The following is a 27,502-nucleotide window of genomic DNA, read 5'->3' on the forward strand; positions in this document are numbered from 1 at the left end:
TCGCTAATAATGACCGAAATGAAAGCTAGACAGTCAGGGAGCATCAAAAATTCCAAAAACGATGGATAGAGGACAATCTTTTGCTATTTTTGACAGCAATGAAATATAACCAGTGGTGATTTTAGCATGTAAATCTTGGTGGGGCAAACTAATAAAAAATGTTTTGGGATGCATACCAACAAAGCCACTACACAACACAACACTAAACAATACATGAATTGGACTATAACGGTGACAAACGGTGCCCACAAACTGTTCAGGCCTATATAAAGCTGTCCCAACAGCAGAGTCCCAACTCTATGGCAGCACCCAAGGGGCTTGAATTTTCGAGCTCTACTGTTAGATTTGGCAGTGATGTAGTGTTCCCATGAGTGACAGAACACTGAGCTAATCACGGCGCAACTAGAGAACATTACCAACCCCTACGCTCTATATTTTCCGCTGGCTGCCCCACCACCACAGAAAGCACTGAGCTAGGCTGAAACACCTGCATTTTGGAGCTGCCTTACTCAAGAAAGCAAAAAAGAGACCATATTTGTATAGAGGCTTTACTAACTCAATGATTTAGATTTTTTTTAAACATTGTTTGCAAACTGATATGTGACAGTTGATGCAATGTAGTTTTTTGCATTGCCCCACCTGCCCTGAATGATGTGTCACCAATGCCTAAGAGGGGGGCCAGACAAATGTTATGCCTGCTAGGGCAACCATAGGTTAAATGACATACATCTGGTGTAATATAAGTAATTATTGGTACCAAGATTGTATTCGAAATGTGTAAGTATTTACACGAAGATTGACCACGAAGTTAGCCATTTCCCCCTTCACCAAAATGGGGGATCATGTTTTCTGCAAACAATGCCTGCAGTACCGCGGTCGGCCGTGAATTTAGTGGCTAGGGGGCAGTCGTTTTGCGCTTCCCCTCGGTTAAGGTTAGGATTGGGGGAGAGGAAGCTGATCCGAGATGTGGAAACTTCACCACCATGCAAGACGACATTTTATATCACTGGAAGGGAGTTTTCCTACTGCCAGTAAACATTTATAGCAGGCGGGTCTAGTAGCTGCTACAGGAACATTTCATTGGAAGTTGCGTACTGTGTAGCCTGTGGATTGGAGCAATGTCCTGGGGTTTGGCTGTTCAGGAAATGCGCTCATTTTATTTAGACAGACAAAAGGCTCTCAAATGATCTAAAATAGCTGTAGCCTATTCATATAGACATTCAAATACATTTCATATAGTTTTCCATAGGCCTATAGACTCGACAAAATAAAAAATGGTCGGGGTAGGGATAGTCCACATTTCCCTGATCTTCGTTTTAAGTCAACATCATGTCGACTCTTACGGTAAGTCATTCTTGCCCTATAATAGTTCGCTGTAAATGACGCTTTGTGATTAATCACTTGGAGCTGATGTTACTGTAAGTATTTAGTACAGTATTCCTGCTTCATTCTTTCAACAACATAATGCAGGCCATAGGCTACTGTACAATATGCTAATGTTCTTGGAATTTATATAGCTATTCCAAAAGTATACTCGCTTTGTAAATATATTGTAGGATCTCGAGTCCTGGTCAGGGCTACCCCCTGAATATTGCTACAATATTGTCAGTTCATGTGTTCTCTTTTATTCAGGCAGTGGACTGATACACAAAAAGTTGTCCTTAAAGTAGTCAGTTGTTGTCAATAAATAAGGTGCTAGTTTGCAATAAGTGGTGAGCACTGTTTATTGTCAGTTGGTTTTGGCATTCTGTTTGTATGCCAGTAGCCTAAGTAAAGTTTTCTGTTCCTTTAACCTCTGTGGGAAACTCACTGTAGATTTCACACTTACACCACAGAGAAAAACATACAGTTACAGTAGACCTCTCTGACACATGCTTAACTTAATGTGTGGGTTATTACTGTACCCTCAGTGGCTTTTATGGAGTGGTCTAGTCCAGTGTGTTGTGCTACACAAAACAGAGGACTACAGTACATTGCCTTTCCCCACTCTAAAGTAACATTAATGTTGTGAAACTAAATCCGGAAGTGGATTTCCCCAAAACGGCACAGATGCTTTGTGATGAAATGTTCAATCATTTGTAATACCACCTCTGTACGTGCACTACATACCATTCATAATGACCCACTGAAACATAGTAATTATTTTGTAATTCATTAAAAAAAAAACATTACCAGGCTTTGTTATATCCAACATCCAATTATCCCCTGACAATGAGACCATTTCCTTTCTGACTTCATACAGGCTGATATGATACATACATACCCCTTCCTCAGCTAATAGTGGTAGAGCATGGCGCTTGTAACGCCAGGGTAGTGGGTTCGATCCCCGGGACCACCCATACGTAAAAATGTATGCACACATGACTGTAAGTCGCTTTGGATAAAAGCGTCTGCTAAATGGCATATTATTATTATTATTATATTATTAATAGTGCCAGGCTTCTACTGCAAGTGAGATGTTATCTTCCCTGCAATCACTTACAATACCATGGGATAATGCCATATGTTGTGCTGGAGATTTATCAGCATGTTTAACTTGCACTCAACGCAGCCCATATCTTGAATATTTCCCAGCGAACTTAAAGCTGCACATAGAAATGTGAGTTATAGATCTGTCATTCTCATGGAAAGCATATCTAAGAAGTGGTAGACATGTTCTATGTGCTCTATTTCTATGCTTCCCATTCTTAAGTTTCTTTTTGGGTCTTTTACTTTTGGTTTTGTACACCAGCTTCAAACAGCTGAAAATACAATATTTTTGGTTATTGAAAAGATATTTCACAGCAATTTAGATTGTACAATGATTCTCTACACTATTCATTGCTTGTTTTGTCACATCAACTGAAATTAGGCAAACTATTCTAATTTTAGCAACCAGCTATCATAAACCATAATTTATTGGCATGGGAATTATTTAGATTTACTTTTTTTTTTTTATTCTACGGCATACCTGCATAGAACAGTTGACATACATGTAAGCATACAGTATATACAGTGGGGGAAAAAAGTATTTAGTCAGCCACCAATTGTGCAAGTTCTCCCACTTAAAAAGATGAGAGGCCTGTAATTTTCATCATAGTTACATGTCAACTGTGGAGGTATACACTGAGTATACAAAACATTAAGAACACCTGCTCTTTCCATGACATAGACTGACCAGGTGAATCCAGGTGAAAGCAATTATCCCTTATTGATGTCACTTGTTAAATCCACATCAGTCAGTGTATATGAAGGGGAGGAGACAGGTTAAAGAAATATTTGAATGCCTTTGAAACAATTGAGACATGGATTATGTGTGCCATTCAGAGGGTGAATGGGCAATATAAAAGATTTAAGTGCCTTTGAACAGGGTATTGACACAAACCAGGTGCACTGGTTTGTGTCAAGAGCTGCAAAGCTGCTGGGCTTATCACGCTCAACAGTTTCCTGTGTGTATCAAGAATCAACTTGTCACAACTGTGGGAAGCATTGGAGTCAACATGGGCCAGCATGCCTGTGGAACGGTTTCGACACCTTGTAGAGTCCATGCCCCGTCAAATTGAGGATGTGCTGAGGGCAAAAGGGGGGGTGCAACTAAATATCAGGAAGGTGTTCCTAATGTTTGGTATACTCAGTGTACATGCTATTATCTATAATACACATAATGACATACAGTATATACACAATCTTATGCCAAGATATTATGTAAGGGGCAATACCAAGTTTACATACACTTAGGTTGGAGTCATTAAAACTCGTTTTTCAACCACTCCACAAATTTCTTGTTAACAAACTATAGTTTTGGCAAGTCGGTTAGGACATCTACTTTGTGCATGACACAAGTAAGTTTTCCAACAATTGTTTACAGACAGATTATTTCACTTATGATTCACTGTATCACAATTCCAGTGGGTCAGAAGTTTACATACACTAAGTTGACTGCCTTTAAACAGCTTTGAAAATTCCAGATAATGATGTCATGGCTTTAGAAGCTTCTGATAGGCTAATTGACATCATTTGAGTCAATTGGAGGTGTACCTGTGGATGTATTTCAAGGCCTACCTTCAAACTCAGTGCCTCTTTGCTTGACATCATTGGAAAATCAAAAGAAATCAGCCAAGACCTCAGAAAAAAAATTGTAGACCTCCACAAGTCTGGTTCATCCTTGGGAGCAATTTCCAAACGCCTGAAGGTACCACGTTCATCTGTACAAACAATAGTACGCAAGTATAAACACCATGGGACCACGCAGCCGTCATACCGCTCAGGAAGGAGACGCGTTCTGTCTCCTAGAGATGAACGTACTTTGGTGCGAAAAGTGCAAATCAATCCCAGAACAACAGCAAAGGACCTTGTGAAGATGTTGGAGGAAACAGGTACAAAAGTATCTATATCCACAGTAAAACGAGTCCTATATCGACATAACCTGAAAGGCCGCTCAGCAAGGAAGAAGCCACTGCTCCAAAACCACCATAAAAAAAGCCAGACTACGGTTTGGAACTGCACATGGGGACAAAGATCTTACTTTTTGCAGAAATGTCCTCTGGTCTGATGGAACAAAAATATAACTGTTTGGCCATAATGACCATCGTTATGTTTGGAGGAAAAACGGGGATGCTTGCAAGACGAAGAATACCATCCCAACCGTGAAGCACGGGGGTGGCAGCATCATGCTGTGGGGGTGCTTTGCTGCAGGAGGGACTGGTGCACTTCACAAACTAGATGGCATCATGAGGAAGGAAAATTATGTGGATATATTGAAGCAGCATCTCAAGACATCAGTCAGGAAGTTAAAGCTTGATCGCAAATGGGTCTTCCAAATGGACAATGACCCCAAGCATACTTCCAAAGTTGTGGCAAAATGGCAAAATGGCTTAAGGACAACAAAGTTATTGGAGTGGCCATAACAAAGCCCTGACCTCAATCCTATAGAACATTTGTGGGCATAACTGAAAAAGCGTGTGCGAGCAAGGAGGCCTACAAACCTGACTCAGTTACACCAGCTCTGTCAGGAGGAATGGGCCACAATGCACCCAACTTATTGTGGGAAGCTTGTGGAAGGCTACCCGAAACGTTTGACCCAAGTTAAACAATTTAAAGGCAATGCTACCAAATACAAATTGAGTGTATGTAAACTTCTGACCCACTGGGAATGTGATGAAATAAATGAAAGCTGAAATAAATAATTTTCTCTACTATTATTCTGACATTTCACATTCTTAAAATAAAGTGGTGATCCTAACTGACCTAAGACAGGGAAATTTTACTAGGATTAAATGTCAGGAATTGTGAAAAACAGAGTTTAAATGTATTTGGCTAAGGTGTATGTAAACTTCCGACTTCAACTGTACACAGGCTAGAATTACACTTACAGGATACAGACTCAAATACTGGTAAGCATAATAACTGAAAACATGACTGGAATGTAACCGACGTCTACGCATACTGTACACTAGGGCTGGGAATTGCCAGGGACCTCACGATACGATATCACAATACTTTTGGGCCGATACGACATGTATTGCGATTATCACGATTCACTAGGTCTTGCGATTGTGAATTTATTCGATATTGCTCACCATATGTCTGCTGCAGAGGGACGAGAGAGCCATGAGAAAACAAGTTTTGATCAGACATGGAAATGTGCTGAAAACAAATTGGTTCCCTATTTTTAAAAATACGTTTGAGAACAAGCTATGAAGGAAAAATACTGGAGCTTTGGTGCAGGTACAGCCAACTAGCGCAAAAATAATATTGCGATATTGTCAAAACGATACGATACATCGTACAAAACTATATCCCGATATGTACAGTGCCAGTATTCATCCCCCTTGGCGTTTTTCCTATTTTGTTGCATTACAACCTGTAATCTAAATTGATTTTTATTTGGATTTCATGTAATGGACATACACAAAATAGTCCAAATTGGTGAAGTGAAATGAAAGAAATTACTTGTTAAAAAATTTTCTAAAAAATAAATAACGGAAAAGTGGTGCGTGCATATATGTATTCACCCCCTTTGCTATGAAGCCCCTAAATAAGATCTGGTGCAACCAATTACCTTCAGAAGTCACATAATTAGTTAAATAAAGACCACCTGTGTGCAATCTAAGTGTGACATGATCTGTCATATGATCTCAGTATATACAGTGGGGGAAAAAAGTATTTAGTCAGCCACCAATTGTGCAAGTTCTCTTTCACTTAAAAAGATGAGAGAGGCCTGTAATTTTCATCATAGGTACATGTCAACTATGACAGACAAATTGAGGAAAAAAAATCCAGAAAATCACATTGTAGGATATTTAATGAATTTATTTGCAAATTATGGTGGAAAATAAGTATTTGGTCACCTACAAACAAGCAAGATTTCTGGCTCTCACAGACCTGTAACTTCTTCTTTAAGCGGCTCCTCTGTCCTCCACTCGTTACCTGTATTAATGGCACTTGTTTGAACTTGTTATCAGTATAAAAGACACCTGTCCACAACCTCAAACAGTCACACTCCAAACTCCACTATGGCCAAGACCAAAGAGCTGTCAAAGGACACCAGAAACAAAATTGTAGACCTGCACCAGGCTGGGAAGACTGAATCTGCAATAGGTAAGCAGCTTGGTTTGAAGAAATCAACTGTGGGAGCAATTATTAGGAAATGGAAGACATACAAGACCACTGATAATCTCCCTCGATCTGGGGCTCCACGCAAGATCTCACCCCGTGGGGTCAAAATGATCACAAGAACGGTGAGCAAAAATCCCAGAACCACATGGGGGGACCTAGTGAATGACCTGCAGAGAGCTGGGACCAAAGTAACAAAGCCTACCATCAGTAACACACTACGCTGCCAGGGACTCAAATACTGCAGTGCCAGACGTGTCCCCCTGCTTAAGCCAGTACATGTCCAGGCCCGTCTGAAGTTTGCTAGAGTGCATTTGGATGATCCAGAAGAGGATTGGGAGAATGTCATATGGTCAGATGAAACCAAAATATAACTTTTTGGTACAAACTCAACTCGTCGTGTTTGGAGGACAAAGAATGCTGAGTTGCATCCAAAGAACACCATACCTACTGTGAAGCATTGGGGTGGAAACATCATGCTTTGGGGCTGTTTTTCTGCAAAGGGACCAGGACGACTGATCCGTGTAAAGGAAAGAATGAATGGGGCCATGTATCGTGAGATTTTGAGTGAAAACCTCCTTCCATCAGCAAGGGCATTGAAGATGAAACGTGGCTGGGTCTTTCAGCATGACAATGATCTCAAACACACTGCCCGCGCAACGAAGGAGTGGCTTCGTAAGAAGCATTTCAAGGTCCTGGAGTGGCCTAGCCAGTCTCCAGATCTCAACCCCATAGAAAATCTTTGGAGGGAGTTGAAAGTCCGTGTTGCCCAGCGACAGCCCCAAAACATCACTGCTCTAGAGGAGATCTGCATGGAGGAATGGGCCAAAATACCAGCAACAGTGTGTGAAAACCTTGTGAAGACTTACAGAAAATGTTTGACCTGTGTCATTGCCAACAAAGGGTATATAACAAAGTATTGAGACACTTTTGTTATTGACCAAATACTTATTTCCCACCATAATTTGCAAATAAATTCATTAAAAATCCTACAATGTGATTTTTTGGATTTCCCCCCCCCCCCATTTTGTCTGTCATAGTTGACGTGTACCTATGATGAAAATTACAGGCCTCTCTCATCTTTTTAAGTGGGAGAACTTGCACAATTGGTGGCTGACTAAATACTTTTTTCCCCCACTGTATACACCTGTTCTTAAAGGCCCCAGAGTCTGCAACACCACTAAGCAAGGGGCACCACCAAGCAAGCGGCACCATGAAGACCAAGGAGCTCTCCAAACAGGTCATGGACAAAGTTGTGGAGAAGTACAGATCAGGGTTGGGTTATAAAAAAATATCAGAAACTTTGAACATCCCACGGAGCACCATTTAAATCCATTATTAAAAAATAGAAAGAATATGGCACCACAACAAACCTGCCAAGAGAGGGCCTCCCACCAAAACTCACAGACCAGGCAAGGAGGGCATTAATCAGAGAGGCAACAAAGAGACCAAAGATTACCCTGAAGGAGCTGCAAAGCTCCACAGCAGAGATTGGAGTATCTGTCCATAGGACCACTTTAAGCCGTACACACCACAGAGCTGGGCTTTACGGAAGAGTGGCCAGAAAAAAGCCATTGCTTAAAGAAAAAAAATAAGCAAACTCGTTTGGTGTTTGCCAAAAGGCATGTGGGAGACTCCCCAAACATATGGAAGAAGGTACTCTGGTCAGATGAGACTAAAATTGCGCTTTTTGGCCATCAAGGAAAATGCTATGTCTGGCGCAAACCCAACACCTCTCATCACCCCGAGAACACCACCCCCACAGTGAAGCATGGTGCTGGCAGTATCATGTTTTGGGGATGTTTTTTATAGTCAGGGACTGGGAAACTGGTCAGAATTGTAGGAATGATGGATGGCGCTAAATACAGGGAAATTCTTGAGGGAAACCTGTTTCAGTCTTCCAGAGATTTGAGACTGGGACGGAGGTTCACCTTCCAGCAGGACAATGACCCTAAGCATACTGCTAAAGCAACACTCAAGTGGTTTAAGGGGAAACATTTAAATGTCTTGGAATGGTCTAGTCAAAGCCCAGACCTCAATCCAATTGAGAATCTGTGGTATGACTTAAAGATTGCTGTACACCAGCGGAACTCATCCAACTTGAAGGAGCTGGAGCAGTTTTGCCTTGAAGAATGGGCAAAAATCCCAGTGGTTAGATGTGCCAAGTTTATAGAGACATACCCCAAGAGACTTGCAGCTGTAAATGCTGCAAAAGGTGGCTCTACAAAGTATTGACTTTGTGGGGAGGGGGGGGGGGGGGTGAATAGTTATGCACGCTCAAGTTTTCAGTTTTTTTTTGTCTTATTTCTTGTTTGTTTCACAATAAAAAATATTTTGCATCTTGAAAGTGGTAAACATGTTGTGTAAATCAAATCATACAAATCCCCAAAAAATCAAAAAGGAAAAATGCCAAGGGGGGTGAATACTTTCGCAAGCCACTGTAAGTATCGATTTTTTCCCCCCATCACTACAGTACACGGTAGCATGAGGCTACATAAAGGTTGTAAATTCCCATAAATATGGCTATTAAAGCTACTATTTCTAATGTACTAGTATTAACAGAATAATATATGTTAGCCAGTCATGCTAAATGAGCTAGCATGACTGGCTAACATCTTGGCTAGCAGGCTAGAAATAGCATGACACATAGAAAAGGAAAATGCTTTCTAAACATTATAAGCATGGTAAATAACTAGACTGCCTTAGCAACACACAACTAAAGAAGCAATGACATGTACAGTACTTACACTTAGATGCACACACTAACACAAGTGAAATACCGATAAACTTGAGGTACAGTTCAACGACTCCATTCACTTCTGACCGTGATCTCACTCTGAAGACAGGAGTGGGGTTCAGTCAGGTGCACAGCGAATGGCGGAGTGGGGATAGTTGTAGGTACCACTAATGAGAAAGTAAGGGGGTTTGGGCAAATACAACAAATACTAGAATAGGAGTGATGTAACTGCTAAATAAGAGCTGGCCTTTTTAACAGTTTCAGTGTTGGCATGTCTGGACAAGTGCAGACTTTCCACAACACAGCTTTTATTTTAAAAAAAAAGAAGATAAGCACTGAAAATGTGTTGTGTAGTCATTTATGTGGCACATCCATTTCTCATGGAAGTACTAGTGAAACCTCACACCCTGAGAGAGTGGCCATGTTTTCTCAGAGCTGAAAATTCAGTCTCTACTATACTGTGATTGTCACTTATGTCACACAGTGTAATGTAAATGCATCATAATGTTCATTCTTAGTGTCACACCCTGACTTATGGGACTCTTGTATGTTGAGTCAGGGTGTGGATATCTATGTTAGTATTTCTATGTTTTCATTCTAGGTTTGTGTTTCTATGTTTGGCCGGGTGTGATTCCCAATCAGAGGCAGCTGTCGATCGTTGTCTCTGATTGGGGATCATACTTTATTAGCCTATTGGCAATCGTTAGTTGTGGGATCTTGTTCCGTGTTAGAGGCTTGTATTGTGTTTAGCCTGAGGACTTCACGTTTTGTTGTTTTGTTCGTGTGTTTATCGTTGAAATAAACATGGATGCATTTCACGCTGCGCCTTGGTCTGACCCGTCCTTAAACGACCGTGACACTTAGACCAGGGGTGCCAAACATACGGCCCTGATCCGGCCCGTGAGGGGGTCCAATCCGGCCCGCGGGTGGTTTCAGTAAAAATTCTATATACTTTAAAATTACTAAAACCAAATCGAAACTGTTTAAAAATGATAATGGACCTACATTCATACAGGTTCTTGACTGTGTCCAGCTCGCTAATAATGACCGAAATGAAAGCTAGACAGTCAGGGAGCATCAAAAATTACAAAAACGATGGAAAGGGGGCTATTTTGCAAATTTTGATAGCAATGAAAACTAACACATTTTCAGTGCAGCCATCTGTACCTTGTTGAAGACCGAATGCGCATCATAAAGCAGAAGCCTCAATGGCCCAACCATAGAGATCATATTCAATTACTAGATGGGCTATGCCATGAACCCTCAATTCCAGAATGGAGTGAAAATGGCAGTCATATTTGACAGGGAGAAATCCAAACGAGTCTAATTGACCCTTCGCTAAGCCACGTCCCCTTGGTTACTTTTACAACCATGGCCAACTTTTTCCCAGGAAGCCCAATTCCCCATTCAGACCACTGGAGAAAATCCCTCACAATAATCAGAAATTGTGTTTTTACTCAACAATGAAATTAAACACGGGGACCTGGTATGATCAAGTTTGTAGCATGGCTAGCATGGATGGCTCTGATTATGCACTGCCAGCTTGCAGTTGAAGCTACAAAACACTTTTGGAGCTAACTAGTGCTCTCAAATTGTATTTTGATGTTGACTGCAGGTGATAGTTATATTCATTACATAGCTCACTTAGCTAGCTAACATACATTTAGAGAAAACAAGTTATATTAACTGGCTAGCTAGCTAGCTAGCGTCAGCAGCGTTTTCAATGGTGGCCAATGAGACTGAGAGCTAGCAAACAATCCAACAAAAGTATAATTTCGGAATAAAAAAATACTCAATTTCAGGAATCACAGTCGCAAGTACTCCTGGTGCACTGTTCAATTATTTAGCCATACATTATTTTTCTTTTTTTAAGAAAACTCTGTTTTTGCCATTAGCTTCCATGCTTTTGAAAGGAGAGCTTGGTTAGAGACGGTTGCTATCCAACGGAGCACTGCAATTGGTTGCCCAATATTCTGGGGCGGGGCTTGGTAAAGGGTCAATTGGAATGAATGGCAGTAGAGGCATATTGCTGATTTTATTTATGCAGGAAAATAAAAGTAAGGCGTGATATATCAGAAATGTTGTAATAGAATGAATGTCAACCTAAAATATTGTCATAATTATGAATCAAATCAAATCACATTTTATTGGTGTGGTCCTCTGTAGCTCAGCTTGTAGAGCACTGCGCTTGTAACGCCAGGGTAGTGGGTTCGATCCCCGGGACCACCCATACACAAAAAAAAAAAAATGTATGCACGCATGACTGTAAGTCGCTTTGGATAAAAGCGTCTGCTAAATGGCATATTATTATTATTATTATTATTGGTCACATACGCATATTTAGCAGATGTTATTGCGGGTGTAGCAAAATGCTTGTGTTCCTAGCTCCAACAGTGTAGTAGTATCTAGCAATTCACAACAATACACAAATCTAAAAGTAAAAGAATGGAATAAAGAAATATATAAATATTAGGACGAGCAATGTCGGAGTGGCATTGACTAAAATACAGTAGAATAGAATACAGTACATACATATGAGATGAGTAAAGGAGTATGTAAACATTATTAAAGTGACTAGTGATTCCATGTCTATGTATATAGGGCAGCAGCCTCTAAGGTGCAGGGTTGAGTAGCCGGGTGGTAGCCAGCTAGTGATGGCTATTTAACAGTCTGATGGCCTTGAGATATAAGCTGTTTTTCAGTCTCTCGGTTCCAGCTTCGATGCACCTGTACTGACCTCGCCTTCTGGATGATACGGGGTGAACAGGCCGTGGCTTAGGTGGTTGATGACCTTGATGATCCTTTTGGCCTTCCTATGACATCGGGTGCTGTAGGTGTCCTGGAGGGCAGGAAGTGTGCCCCCAGTGATGCGTTGGGCAGACCGTACCACCCTCTGGAGAGCCTTGCGGTTGCGGGTGGTGCAGTTGCCGTACCAGGCGGTGATACAGCCCGGTAGGATGCTCTCAATTGTGCATCTGTAAAAGTTTCTGAGGGTCTTAGGGGCCAAGACAAATTTCTTCTGCCTCCTGAGGTTGAAGAGGTGCTGTTGCGCCTTCTTCACCACACTGTCTGTGTGGGTGGATCATTTCAGATGGTAAGTGATGTGTACGCCAAGGAACTTTAAGCTTTCCACCTTCTCTATTTCGATCTCGTCGATGTGGATAGAGGCGTGCTCCCTCTGCTGTTTCCTGAAGTCCACGATCAGCTCCTTCGTTTTGTTGACATTGAGGGAGAGGTTATTTTCCTGGCACCACTTTGCCAGGGCCCTCACCTCCTCCCTGTAGGCTGTCTCGTCATTGTTGGTAATCAGGCCTACTACTGTTGTGTCATCTGTAAACTTGATGATTGAGTTGGAGGCGTGCGTGGCCACGCAGTCATGGGTGAACAGGAGGGGGCAGAGCACGCACCCTTGTGGGGCCCCAGCGTTGAGGATCAGCGAAGTGGAGGTGTTGTTTCCTACCTTCACCACCTGGGGGCGGCCTGTCAGGAAGTCCAGGACCCAGTTGCACAGGGCGGGGTTCAGACCCAGGGCCCCGAGCTTAATGATGAGCTTGGAGGGTACTATGGTGTTGAAGGCTGAGCTATAGTCAATGAACAGCATTCTGATGTAGGTATTCCTCTTGTCCAGATGGGATAGGGCAGTGTGATGGTGATTGCATCATCTGTGGATCTATTAGGGCGGTAAGCAAATTGAAGTGGGTCTAGAGTGTCAGATAAGGTGGAGGTGATATGATCCTTAACTAGCCTCTCAAAGCACTTTATCATGACAGAAGTGAGTGCTACGGGGCGATAGTCATTTAGTTCAGTTACCTTTGCTTTCTTGGGTACAGGAACAATGGTAAATACAGTTTATACGTATTTTATACACATTTTCTGTATAAATAGCCTCTAAAATATATGTAAACAGACCATAAAATGTATTTTTTGTTTTCTAGGAAAGCTGTGAGTGCTATTGTATGATACAATATCAGTAGTTGTTGCATTTACTACTTGTCTAACCCTTATCATCAACTGATTTCAGCCAGCGTATGGCTGTGGATTGACTGCATTGTTTGAATGGAATGTTGGTAAATTGGCAGTTAATCTGAATTATTAATGGGATCATTCCTCTAAAACTGTCTGACTAGCTAGCTAGCTAACAAACATACAGTGCAAATAAATTATTCAAATTCATTGTTTTACACAATATCTTATCACAGCACTGGCAAGATATGGTTGACCAACTTCCTGACCAAAATGTCAGACCAGACATATCCCATCATAAGAAGGTTAAAATCCATTCAAGTATTTTAATTCCTAATTCTATGGGCCCAACTCTCAAAATACATGGCTTCCGGACAAAACTATCAGGAAAACATTAGAAAACATGGCATCTGGGTCATTCCATGCCATGACACTCACCATCTCAGATTGTTCTGAAATTGTTTCTTCTTTTAGAAACGGATAAGATTATCATCCCTGAAATTTTATTAATCTAATTGATTGCACCCAAATCTGCAATTGTAAATTATATGATTCACATAATATTCAACAAATTATAGTACTCAACATCCGATTTGGACCAAACTTCTTCCTACAATTGAGTAAGACATAAGAAATCCAATAAAATGGTCAAAACCCACTCATGGACTCCCCACACCCAACTCCAATCCCACCCCAGCAACCAGTATACCGTATCAGTTCTCTATGTTTGACAAGTAGTATGGAGCTGCGGCTTGGAGTATTGCTTCTTCACCATTTGTAATGTATTCCCTGTGAATCTGGTGATGTTTTTCCCCACTGTTTAGAGAAATTAGCCTTCCAAGTAGTTTGCATTATTTACCATAAATTAGTGTGAAAGTTCCAGGTTTTGCACACTAGATGCTGCTGTTCCTGCTACTACCACCACACTCTTTTATCCATTTAGCTGGTTTATTAAATTAATCACAACATTTTCTTTGCAACTTTGGGTAGAAAACCAATAACCTTTGCTCATGATGAAAATAAATTGTGTGGTCAAGCCAATCCTCCATGAAAGCAATTCAGTTTGTCCTTCTCCACAACCTAATGCTTCAACCGAACTCTCTTTGAATAGTCCAACAAATTGCAGCTCTCTGAGGGCTATCTATCTGTATGGTGCAATTCTCATAAGAAGACTTTTCCTACAAGCCCAAAACTTTGATGGAGACATGGGCTAGTGACTAAAATGTTGCGACAACGCTAATAAAATAATACAATTATAAACCATTGCATGGCAGTCATGTTTTTCAATAAAATTATTAGAAAACATCTCTATATGTGATTAGTGACATTTACCATTAAACCCAACCCAACCCAATAACATTATTACCATTGCAAAACACTATACAGTGTGTAGTGGGACTTTTACCATTGAAGACCATTAGAGACCATAACATTGGAACCATTAGAACTGCTGTAGCCTAATGGTTTGCTTGTTCACCTGGAATGGTGTAACTAAAACGTGGTGCTGACAGAGAGGGCTGCCTTGCTTCTAGGAAACTTTGCAGTATTTGGTTTTTTTATGTATTATTTCTTATGTTATTAGCCCAGACATTTTTTTGTGTTATTACATACAGCCAGGAAGAACTATTTGATATCAGAGCGGCGGTAACTTCCAGCACTACCAGCATTACGACCAGGAAGTCGACTTTCCCGAAGCGGATCCTTTGTCGACTCCATTTTGCTCCCCCTTCCTATAGGCAGAAACTCAAACAGGAAGTATCTGTGCTAAGGACTATTCAACGCTGGTCTGACCAATCGGAATCCACGCTTCTAGATTGTTTTGATCACGCGGACTGGGATATGGTCTGGGTAGCTTCAGAGAATAATATCGACATATGTACTGATATGGTGACTGAGTTTATCAGGAAGTGTATAGGAGATGTTGTACCCACTGTGACTATTAAAACCAACCCTAACCAGAAACAGTGGATAGACCCCAGCATTCGCGCAAAACTGAAAGCGCGAACCACAGCATTTAACCATGGCAAGGTGACTGGGAATATGGCAGAATACAAACAGTGTAGTTATTCGCTCTGCAAGGCAATCAAACAGGCAAAACGTCAGTATAGGGACAAAGTGGAGTCGCAATTCAACGGCTCAGACACGTGACGTATGTGGCAGGGTCTACAGACAATCACGGACTACAAAAGGAAAACCAGCCATGTCGTGGACACCGGCGTCTTGCTTCCGGACAAGCTAAACACCTTCTTCGCCCGCTTTGAGGATAATCCAGTGCCACCGACGCGGCCCGCCACCAAGGACTGTGGGCTCTCCTTCTCTGTGGCCAACGTGAGTAAGACATTTAAGCGTGTTAACCCTCGCAAGGCTGCTGGCCCAGATGGCATCCCTAGCCGTGTCCTCAGATCATGCGCAGACCAGCTGGCTGGTGTGTTTACGGACATATTCAATCTCTCCCTATCCCAGTCTGCTGTCCCCACATGCTTCAAGATGGCCACCATTGTCCCTGTACCCAAGAAAGCAAAGGTAACTGAACTAAATGACTATCGCCCCATAGCACTCACTTCTGTCATCATGAAGTGCATTGAGAGACTAGTCAAGGATCATATCACCTCTACCTTACCTGCCACCCTAGACCCACTTCAATTTGCTTACCGCCCCAATAGATCCCCAATAGTAGGCTTGATTACCAACAATGACGAGACAGCCTACAGGGAGGAGATGAGGGGTCTGGGAGTGTGATGCCAGGAAAATAACCTCTCACTCAACGTCAACAAAACAAAGGAGCTGATCGTGGACTACTGCTATTATGTGTGTTTTTTCACGTTATTTGTAATTTATTCTGTATATAATGTTTCTGCCACCGTCCCTTATGACCAAAAAGAGCTTCCGGATATCAGGACAGCGATTACTCGCCTCGTATTGGACAAAGATTGTTTCTTCAGCGAGTCGGACGCAAAGGATATTCTACAGACACCTGACAAGGCCCAAATCCCTGTCATCCGCATGAGAAAGAGACGGAGATATCGTGGACGTAGGTCGGGGTGCCTTGTAAGGATCCGACGGCGAGCGAGTAATCTGCCTCTTCCATCAATCCTATTAGCCAACGTACAATCATTGGAAAACAAAATGGACGACCTAAGATCTAGGATATCCTACCAACGGGACATTATAAACTGTAATATCTTGTGTTTCACCAAGTCGTGGCTGATCGACGACATGGATAACATACAGCTGGCGGGATATACGCTACATCGGCAGGATAGAACGGCTGACTCCGGTAAGACAAGGGGTGGCGGTCTGTGTATATTTGTAAACAACAGCTGGTGCACAAAATCGAATACTAAGGAAGTCTTGAGGTTTTGCTCGCCTGAGGTAGAGTATCTCATGATAAGCTGTACACCACACTATTTACCAAGAGAGTTTTCTTCTATATTTTTCATGGCTGTCTATTTACCACCACAAACCGATGCTGGCACTAAGATTGCACTCAATGAGCTGTATAAGGCCATAAGCAAACAGGAAAACGCTCATCCAGAGGCAGCGCTCCTAGTGGCCGGGGACTTTAATGCAGGGAAACTTAAATCCGTTCTACCTAATTTAAATGTGCAACCAGAGGGGAAACAAACTCTAGACCACCTTTACTCCACACACAGAGACGCGTACAAAGCTCTCCCCCACCCTCCATTTGGCAAATCTGACTATAATTCTATCCTCCTAATTCCTGCTTATAAGCAAAAACTAAAGCAGGAAGCACCAGTGACTCGGTTAATAAGGAAGTGGTCCTATGACGCAGATGCTAAGCTACACGGGGGCCCCTCAGGGGTGCGTGCTCATTCCCCTCCTGTACTCCCTGTTGACCCATGACTGCATGGCCAGGCACGACTCCAACACCATTATTAAGTTTACAGATGACACAACAGTGGTAGGCCTGATCACCGACAAAGATGAGACAGCCTATAGGGAGGAGGTCAGAGACCTGGACGTGTGGTGCCAGGACTGAGTATGCCCCCTTTCTCATCGACGTAGCTGTAGTGGAACAGGTTGAGAGCTTCAAGTTCCTTGGTGTCCACATCACCAACAAACTATCATGGTCCAAACACACCAAGACAGTCGTGAATAGGGCATGACAAAGCCTATTCCCCCTCAGACTGAAAAGATTTGGCATGGGTCCTCAGATCCTCAAAAAGTTATACAGCTGCACCATCGAGAGCATCCTGACTGGTTGCATCACCGCCTGGTATGGCAACTGCTTGGCCTGCGACCGCAAGCCGCTACAGAGGGTAGTGCGTACGGCCCAGTACATCACTGGGGCCAAGCTTCCTGCCATAAAGGAGGAAGGCCCTAAAAATTGTCAAAGACTCCAGCCACCCTAGACATAGACTGTTCTCTCTGCTACCGCACGGCAAACGGTACCGGAGCGCCAAGTCTAGGTCCAAAAGGCTTCTTAACAGCTTCTACCCCCAAGCCATAAGACTCCTGAACAGCTAATCATGGCTACCCGGACTATTTGCAATAAACCACACACAGAGGGCCGTTTCCTGGACACAAATTAAGCCTATGAGAATGACAAACTGAATTGCTTTCATGGAGGACTGGCTTAAATTGTGAGGATGACCATACAATCTATTTTCATCATGAGCAAAAGCTATTGGTTTTCTACCCAAATTTGCAAAGAATAGGTTGTGATTCATTTAATAAACACAAGAGACCAGCCACATGGATAAAAGTGTGGGGGCAGTAGTGAGAACAGCGGCATCTAGTGGGCAAAACGTGGTACTTGCACACTAATTTATGGTATTTTATTTTATTTTAACCTTTATTTAACCAGGTAAGCCAGTTGAGAACAAGTTCTCATTTACAACTGCGACCTGGCCAAGATAAAGCAAAGCAGTGCGATTAAAAACAACAACACAGAGTTACATATGGGGTAAAACAAAACATAAAGTCAAAAATACAACAGAAAATATATATACAGTGTGTGCAAATGTAGCAAGTTATGGAGATAAGCCATAGTGCAAAATAATTACAATTAGTATTAACACTGGAATGATAGATGTGCAAGAGATGATGTGCAAATAGAGATACTGGGGTGCAAATGAGCAAAATAAATAACAATATGGGGATGAGGTAGTTGGGTGGGCTAATTTCAGATGAGCTGTGTACAGGTGCAGTGATCGGTAAGGTGCTCTGACAACTGATGCTTAAAGTTAGTGAGGGAGATAAGAGTCTCCAGCTTCAGAGATTTTTGCAATTTGTTCCAGTCATTGGCAGCAGAGAACTGGAAGGAATGGCGGCCAAAGGAGGTGTTGGCTTTGGGGATGACCATTGAGATATACCTGCTGGAGCGCATACTACGGGTGGGTGTTCCTATGGTGACCAATGAGCTAAGATAAGGCGGGGATTTGCCTAGCAGTTATTTATAGATGGCCTGGAGCCAGTGGGTTTGGCGACGAATATGTAGTGAGGACCAGCCAACAAGAGCGTACAGGTCACAGTGGTGGGTAGTATATGGGGCTTTGGTGACAAAACGGATGGCACTGTGATAGACTACATCCAATTTGCTGAGTAGAGTGTTGGAGGCTATTTTGTAAATGACATCGCCGAAGTCAAGGATCGGTAGGATAGTCAGTTTTACGAGGGCATGTTTGGCAGCATGAGTGAAGGAGGCTTTGTTGCGAAATAGGAAGCCGATTCTAGATTTAAATTTGGATTGGAGATTCTTAGAAGCTCAAACTGTTTGGGCACAGACCTGGATAGTATGATAGAGCTCTGCAGGCTATTGCTACAGTAGATTGCAACTCCGCCCCCTTTGGCAGTTCTATCTAGACGGAAAATGTTGTAGTTCGGGATTGACATTTCTGAATTTTTGGTGGCCTTCCTAAGCCAGGATTCAGACACTGCTAGAACATCAGGGTTGGCAGAGTGTGCTAACGCAGTGAATAACTCAAACTTAGGAAGTAGACTTCTGATGTTAACGTGCAGAAAACCAAGGCTTTTACGGTTACAGAAGTCAACAAATGATAGCTCCTGGGGAGTAGGAGTGATACTGGGGGCTGCAGGGCCTGGGTTAGTCTCTACATCACCAGAGGAACAGAGGAGGACTAGAATAAGGATACGGCTAAAGGCTTTAAGAACTGGTCTTCTAGTGCGTTGGGTACAGAGAATAAAGGGGGCAGATTTCCGGGCGTTGTAGAAAAGATTCAGGGCATTATGTACAGACAAGGATATGGAAGGATATGAGTACAGTGGAGGTAAACCTAAGCGTTGGGTAACAATGAAAGAGATAGCATCACTGGAGGCACCGATTGAGCCGGTCTATTTGAGGCAGTTTGAGAGGGACTTGGGGTTCTACAGTGAAATTGTATAATAAGAACTAACTGGAACAGCAATAGGCAAGGCATATTGACATGGGAGAGAGGCATAAAGTAATCACAGGTGTTATTAGAGAGAGCTAAGACAACAACTGGTAATGGCGATAAAGTTTGGGCTGAGGCTAAACAGAATAAACAGGACAGGGTACCGTGTAAAGGAACAGTCCAGCAGGCATCAGCTGTGCAGCTGAGTGATCATAAGGTCCAGTGAACAGTAATATGTGCAGTTCAAATTGGTGCTTCAGCACAGCGAGCAGGAGCACGGTTGTAGTTTGCGTGTGCTAGCGGGCCGGGGCTAGCAGATGGATCTTCGTGGTCGTCGCAACGGGAAGCCTGTTGAAACCACAGACGATTACGTCGGCAGACCAGTCGTGATGGATCGGCAGGGCTCCGTGTCGACTCTAGCAGGTCCCGTCCGGTTGACAGAGAGGTAGATAGCCGGCAGATGTGCTTGACTCAAGGCTAGCTCAAGGCTGATTAGCCAACAACAACGTTCATATGGTTGCAGCTAGCTAGTTGCGATTATCCAGTGCTAAAGGTCCAGTGATTCCGGCAGAAAATCTGATGTTCTGGGTGAAAACCGCTGACGGTGGCTAATAGCAAGTAGCTAGTGCAGACTGGCCGATAATAGTCCAGACTAGAGCTGGCTTGTAGGTAGTGCAGGCCATGGACAATGGAGAAAAAGCCGCTAACGGTGGCTAATAGCAAGTAGCTAGTTAGCTGGTTAGCTGACTACTCCCGTCCGGTAGACAGAGAGGTAGATAGCCGGGGCTAGCTCAAGGCTAACTGGTGCTACGGGGGCAGTGGTGATTAGCCTACAGCGACATCCATTCGGTTGCGGCTAGCTAGATTCGGTGTTAAGGTCCAGTGATTCAGTTATTCCGGCAGAAAATCCGATGTTCTGGGTGAAAACCGCTGACGGTGGCTAATAGCAAGTAGCTAGTTAGCTAGTTAGCTGGCTGGCTAGTTTCAACTGGAGATTTTAGATAAAGGTGAGTAAATAATAGAATCCGTTCCACATTGAGTGAGGCGGGTTGCAGGAAAGTATATTTAGTAGAAAAAGTGTGATAGGGAAATATATACGTGAAACACAAAAAAAATACAAAAAACTGGCTATTTACATGGACACACAAGAGAACACGACCGCACTGCTACGCTATCTTGGAATTAATGGTAAATAATGCAAGCGACTTCAAAGGCTAATTTCTCTGAACAGGGGAAAAACAACATCACCAGATTCCCAGGTCTCTAATGGGTGAATTACAAAGGATGAAGAAGCAATACTCCAAACAGCAGCTCCATACTGCTTGTCAAACATAGAGAACCGATACTGTATACTAGTTGTTTGGCGTGTAGTGTCCGTGGGTGGCTTTTGATCAGTTTATTGGATTCTTCATGTCTTGAGTTCTATAAATGAAAATGGCCAATTTGAGTGCAATCAATTAGCTTGTTTTCTCAGAGACCAAGTTATATTTCAACAAAATAATGTTTCAGGAATGCTAATCTTATCTGTTTCTAACTACAGAAAGGATTTCAGGACAGTCTGCAATAGTGGATGTCGAAACCCTCTTGTGCTTTTTGAGGTGGAATGACTCCTCAGCAGGGTTCCGCAATAGGCGGCCTGTGGGCCAAATTTTCAGAGCAAAGAAAAATATATATAATACAAAAATAATAATAATAAATTATAATGTTTTGTTGTTGGACATAAGACTGTAAAATCACCAATTTAGTAAATCTGTTCCCTAGTATTCCCACGCATAAATAGAAAGGCATGTGTGATCGTATCCCAATGTAATCAAGGTTTGAATCATGATGATCTTTTTGTCAAATAATATATCTGTTTTTCGGATTCCTGCGCTCAATTTGCAGCGTACAAATGATTTATAACTATGTTCTGGTCCCCTTAACATCCGCTCAAGAAAATATTGGCCCATGGCTGACTAATTGGGGAACCCGGTATACTGGTTATTGTTGCAACATCACTATGATATATTTAATTGCTAGTATGTTATGCTGTTATAGATATAGCATAGTTTTAGAAACACAGTCATTATATGGTAAATATAAATCTGTCTTGACTGAGCTTTTTGATTCGGACTGACTTTCTACTATTTTATCCTACAGTTCCTCCTCCTGTCAACGTGAGCCTGATCTGCCACAATTTCCACAATGTGATCTATTGGAACTACAGTGAACCATCTCTACAGCCACAGTTCAATGTGGAAATGAGAAGAATACATTCTGGGTAGGTGCTGCAGCATATTGGTTGCTTAATCGCTCACGTTTATATTTTTCACCAAATATGGCCTAGGCTATCCAGTGTAGCGTATATAGCTAGTGAATATTAAATGTTTCTTGCCACAATACCACAATTGCCACAATTTCAAGTAGAAATTGGAAAATGTACATGCACTGTCAGACCCATAGAAATGTAAAGTCCTGTCAACAGTTCTTTGTCAGCTTCTCCATTGTAATTGTGAACTAACATTTCAGTCCAAATCAGAGGTTGCCACTAACCCACAACAATTGTTTTCCTCTATCTTTCAGTGCTGCCTTGGTTTGTTCAAACACTTCACTCTACCACTGCGATGTCTCCTCATTTACCAAAGTAATTGAAGAGGGCTACCGTTTCATATTAACTGCTGTTGTTGGACAAAATACAAATTCCTCTGAAATTTCATTCACCTACGACGATATTGTGAAATCAGACCTGGTGGATGTACAGTGTAAGTTCTCACACTGAGCTAACCAAAAGGCGAATTATGGGAACAATGTTATACAGTATGTAGCGATTGACAAATAGAATTGGGGTAGTATCTTGAAAGGGTTTGTAAATGCACTGCAGCACATGTAGCCTTTATTTGTTGATCTGACCACAATGCTCAGAGGTGGGAGATTTTGCACATATTTTCTGACCTCAGATTTGCACGAAGTAATGGTCTTTTGTGTGTTTTTTTTAGGCTCATTGGATTTCCCACCTGTCAACATCTCAGCTGTATTTGATAAAATGATAAAAGTTCAATTCATTCATCCGTTTGACATCTACAAACATGCCATCATCAAATATGAAAGACCGGATCATAAGGAATTTGATTACATGGTTATCACAGAATATCACTTGGTAAGAACTGACAGAAAATCATGACTTAGGAATTACTATTTGATGGTTTCGAGAGATTTAGATTTTTCTCATGTGTATACCCGCTGCAAATAGTTTTCACTTGCAAGCAAAGCAGCTTTATTTTTCGAAAGGGAACACATTTATATATTTTTATGAACATTATATAAAACAAGTTTTTCAGTTTTGTTGGAATATAGGCTAAATATATTCCTTTTTTTATTTCCCCAGGAAGGGTTTAATTTTACCTGCTCCTACAAGCAACACCATATGTGTGAGGCTGAAATACCAGTTGATGGAGAGATGGACAGGCACTGCATCAAGATAAAAGGAAAAATGAAGAATGTTCCTGTTTCAGCTCACCAGAACATATGCATTGAGGTGAAGCATGAGGATTCTGGTAAGACTTTTAATTTCTCACATGATGGAAATGTCAAAGTGACATTAGGTCTCAGTAGGTCTGTTATTGTTTAGCAAATATTGTCTGTAATCATTTGATAAACCACATCTGCTAATATCTGATACGTGCTTTGAAAGTTATACCTGTCTATTGTCATACTATGACTGATTTTGTCATCAAATGCTCAATTAGGATGCTGTACAGTTTTGTATGTGAAATCAGTTTGACTGTCAGTCTAACTGCTGGATTTGTCCCCTGTAGGTCCTAGCTACACTGCCCTCTACATTGTGATCCCTATCGTTGTCATGGTTGTGATTGTGTTCATCGTGTGGCTGATATACAGTAAACTGACAACTGGCTCATTCCCTCAAACAAAGTCTTTGGTGTGTTCAGCCTTTCAACTGTTTGGCCTGCACTGCAGTGGATTTATTCATAAAGCTACTCCATATAGACTAGATTATAGTCATGTAGAGATGGTTTCAGGAGAGCACTTGTTGGTACATTGTAGAAATGATGAGTGTCATGTTCCTGTTGGAGTTATTAAACTATTGATATGCTACTTCCTGCAAACACTGTCAAAACAATAGTACATTAAAAACATATTTCACCCACAGAATGTTTCACTGAATGTTGAATATTCTCCTTCTCTGGTAGGCTTCCATGCTGTCACATATGGGTTCAGGTGTGTCCCTTATGCACCCTGAGAGAGCCATTCTGAGTGAGGTACAAACAGGTGGCTCCCCCCTCCTGCAGACCCCCGTGGATTTTTTGCCAGATGAGACCCTCACAGTCACCAGTACCCCCCAGGAAGAGGTCCTCCGCCTCCCCATTGGACTGAAGGACCAGGAGTGGAGCGGTGGGGACGTCATGTCGCCCAACGAGGGGTCAGGCTCTTCACTGGAGGTAACGAGAGGGTTGGGACTGGAGGTGAAGAGGGACTTCTCTGAGCTGTCGGACTATGACTGCCCCCATAGACCTGTGATAGAGGAGATGAGTCCTGGGGACACTGTTACGGGATACAAGATCTGAGATCTGAGTTTCTGTCAAGAGATGGTCATGTTTTGCTTTATCTTGACCAGGTCGCAGTTGTAAATGAGAACTTGTTCTCAACTGGCTTACCTGGTTAAATAAAGGTGAAAAATAAAATAAAAAATTGTATTTGCATATCCTCAGCTTGGGCATCCCCTTGACTGTACCCAAATCTGTTTGGGGGAGAGCAGGGTATCAGTTTAGTCTTTGATTGGTTGTTCTAGGCCCACAGCCTGGAGTACAACCAACCATTTTCCTGTTCCTTTCACATTTCAATGGGCAGTCTATGGTGGAGATGGAGAGGATAATCAGAGGGGTAACCTGGGATAGTGAAAACCAAGTGGTATTGCATTCTGGGAACTAGTGTAAAAAATACATGTCCTCATTCTTGGCCTGCCCCATTGTAATGTTGAATTTCATTAGGCCAAATTAAGACATTTCCTATAGCATCTTTGTACAAGAAAATCTATATAGTTCCTCTTGTCCATTATTTTACTGTGCCTTCTTAAGTGGGTTGGGAGAGCAGAATGAATATATTCATTAGGTTATTGTCTTTTGTCTTGTGCTGTGTATATTTGTTGTATTTGCAGTTTTTACATGGCTGTCATTTATGTACAATGTTCCAAAATATTACTAGGAACATGTCCTATTATATTCAGATGAACAAGTTAAACCAATGCAAGGGGATGTGGTGATAATTTCTGTTGTTATCGGTGCCTTGCTGTTTGCCCTGTACCTAATCATTTAGTTTTTGATTGTGCACAATTTTGATATCATACAGCAACATATTTTTCTTTTAATGATTAATGATAAGGCTTTCTCTATGTTGTGTGCAAAAAATTTGGTTGTTTTTAATTTAAACTCAGCAAAAAAAAGAAACGTCCTCTCACTGTCAACTGCGTGTATTTTCAGCAGACTTAACATGTGTTAATATTTGTATGAACAAGATTCAACAACTGAGACATAAGCTGAACACGTTCCACAGACATGTGACTAATAGAAATGGAATAACGTGTCCCTGAACAAAAGTAACAGTCAGTATCTGGTGTGGCCACCAGCTGCATTAAGTACTGCAGTGCATCTCCTCCTCATGGACTGCACCAGATTTGCCAGTTCTTGCTTTGAGATGTTACCCCACTCTTCCATCAAGGCACCTGCAAGTTCCCTGACATTTCTGGGGGGAAGGGCCTTAGCCCTCACCCTCCGATCCAACAGGTCCCAGACATGCTCAATGGGATTGAGATCCGGGCTCTTCGCTGGCCATGGCAGAACACTGACATTCCTGTCTTGCAGGAAATCACACACAGAACTAGTAGTATAGCTGGTGGCATTGTCATGCTGGAGGGTCATGTCAGGATAAGCCTGCAGGAAGGGTACCACATGAGGGAGGAGGATGTCTTCCCTGTAACGCACAGCGTTGAGATTGCCTGCAATGACAACAAGCTCAGTCCGATGATGCTGTGACACACCGCCCCAGACCATGACGGACCCTCCACCTCTAAATTGATCCCGCTGCAGAGTACAGGCCTTGGTGTAACGCTCATTCCTTTGACGATAAACACGAATCCGACCATCACCCCTGATGAGATAAAACCGCGACTCGTCAGTGAAGAGCACTTTTTGCCAGTCCTGTCTGGTCCAGCGAATGTGGGTTTGTGCCCATAGGCGACGTTGTTGCCGGTGATGTCTGGTGAGGACCTGCCTTACAACAGGCCTACAAGCCCTCAGTCCAGCCTCTCTCAGCCTATTGCGGACAGTCTGAGCACTGATGGAGGGATTGTGCGTTCCTGTTGTAACTCGGGCAGTTGTTGTTACCATCCTGTACCTGTCCCGCAGGTGTGATGTTCGGATGTACCGATCCTGTGCAGGTGTTGTTACACGTGGTCTGCTACTGCGAGGACGATCAGCTGTCCGTCCTGTCTCTCTGTAGCGCTGTCTTAGGCGTCTCACATTACGGACATGGCAATTTATTGCCCTGGCCACATCTGCAGTCCTCATGCCTCCTTGCAGCATGCCTAAGGCACGTTCACGCAGATGAGCAGGGACCCTGGGCATCTTTCTTTTGGTGTTTTTCAGAGTCAGTAGAAAGGCCTCTTTAGTGTCCTAAGTTTTCATAACTGTGACCTTAATTGCCTACCGTCTGTAAGCTGTTAGTGTCTTAACGACTGTTCCACAGGTGCATGTTCATTAATTGTTTATGGTTAATTGAACAAGCATGGGAAACAGTGTTTAAACCCTTTACAATGAAGATTTGTGAAGTTATTTGGATTTTTACGAATTATCTTTGAAAGACAGGGTCCTGAAAAAGGGACGTTTATTTTTTTGCTGAGTTTGTTTTAAAATCACGTTTCCCCTATAATTTCCCTTATATTTGTTTTTTTGTATTTTCTTTGCATACTATACAATAAAAGCTAATTATATGGATTCTTGTAATTACTATGTTAATAAATGCAGATTTGAAAGAGCAAACAAATTGTTATCCTTGCATGGTAGACTGAAGGACATTTTCATGTCAATGAAATTCTACCATAGAGGAAGGGAAGTACATATTTCAGCAAAGCCAAACAACAGGTATTGTATTGATGAATATTGAAGCAGACCTTAAAAGGAAAGAGCCTAACTGCTGTTATTGAAATGCTTCCTCAAAAAGGTACTACTAAATAAGTACGAACTGTTGGATGTCTATGTTTGCACAGGTCGCATATAAGACTCCCCATTGGAGACCAGGGTTCAATTCCCGTGTCCACCCTTCCCACTGTTTCTCCGACTTGCCTGTCTCCCCCTCTGATTTCCTTACTGTCTAAATAAACAGAAAATACAACAAATATATATATTTGAAACAAAAAGTAATGGCACCATCTGAAACATGCTGCTGTGCAAATGAAACCCACTCCTAAAAGTGAAGTGTGAAAATACATGATTGAATCCTGACCTTATTATATTGAAATGAGCATGAAGATTGTGAACATGAAGATTGCAGTCGCAGACATAGGTAGTGGTACATTGGCAATGTTAGCATAGAAAAAAGGAATCTGCATTAGTATATAAAAGTCTCTGGTAGCTTCACTTTAGACAAGAAGAGAGGATTCCGTTGCGGTCTATATTTGTTTGAACGGTATAGGCCTTCACATTCGATTCTCCCAGCAGCACTGAGCTGTGGATGATCCCAAGCCTGGCCTCTTCATAGTAAGGTGCACACATGTCCCTCCCCAGTATGATGCCATGTGTCTGGCCAGACCGCCTTAAGGGGTACGACACAGTCAGCCTCTGCAGATGCTGTACTGTGAAAG

At 42.3% G+C, this 27,502-nt stretch overlaps 1 protein-coding gene across 1 annotated transcript; it reads left to right on the plus strand.

Moving 5' to 3' along the window:
- Positions 1 to 930: 930 nt before the first annotated feature.
- LOC311101069 (interferon gamma receptor 1-like) lies at positions 931 to 26,636 on the plus strand. The gene is made up of 7 exons (XM_084142114.1): positions 931 to 1,344; positions 21,790 to 21,910; positions 22,213 to 22,391; positions 22,626 to 22,786; positions 23,015 to 23,183; positions 23,445 to 23,566; positions 23,838 to 26,636. The coding sequence occupies exons 1-7, from the start codon at positions 1,275 to 1,277 to the stop codon at positions 24,210 to 24,212; spliced, it is 1,197 nt and encodes a 398-aa protein (XP_083998240.1). The 5' UTR covers positions 931 to 1,274; the 3' UTR covers positions 24,213 to 26,636.
- The last annotated feature ends 866 nt before the right edge of the window (positions 26,637 to 27,502 follow it).

Source organism: Coregonus lavaretus, assembly GCF_964263955.1.
Source record: "Coregonus lavaretus genome assembly, chromosome: 25".
NCBI classification, from domain to species: Eukaryota; Metazoa; Chordata; class Actinopteri; order Salmoniformes; family Salmonidae; genus Coregonus; species Coregonus lavaretus.

What these genes read in the sequence shown, in the direction of transcription:
- LOC311101069 (XM_084142114.1), top strand. Translation starts at nt 1,275, where the DNA reads ATGGTCGGGGTAGGGATAGTCCACATTTCCCTGATCTTCGTTTTAAGT. An exon ending in ACATCATGTCGACTCTTACG is followed by an intron (nt 1,345 to 21,789) that starts GTAAGTCATTCT and finishes TTTATCCTACAG; the next exon opens with TTCCTCCTCCTGTCAACGTG. An exon ending in ATGAGAAGAATACATTCTGG is followed by an intron (nt 21,911 to 22,212) that starts GTAGGTGCTGCA and finishes TCTATCTTTCAG; the next exon opens with TGCTGCCTTGGTTTGTTCAA.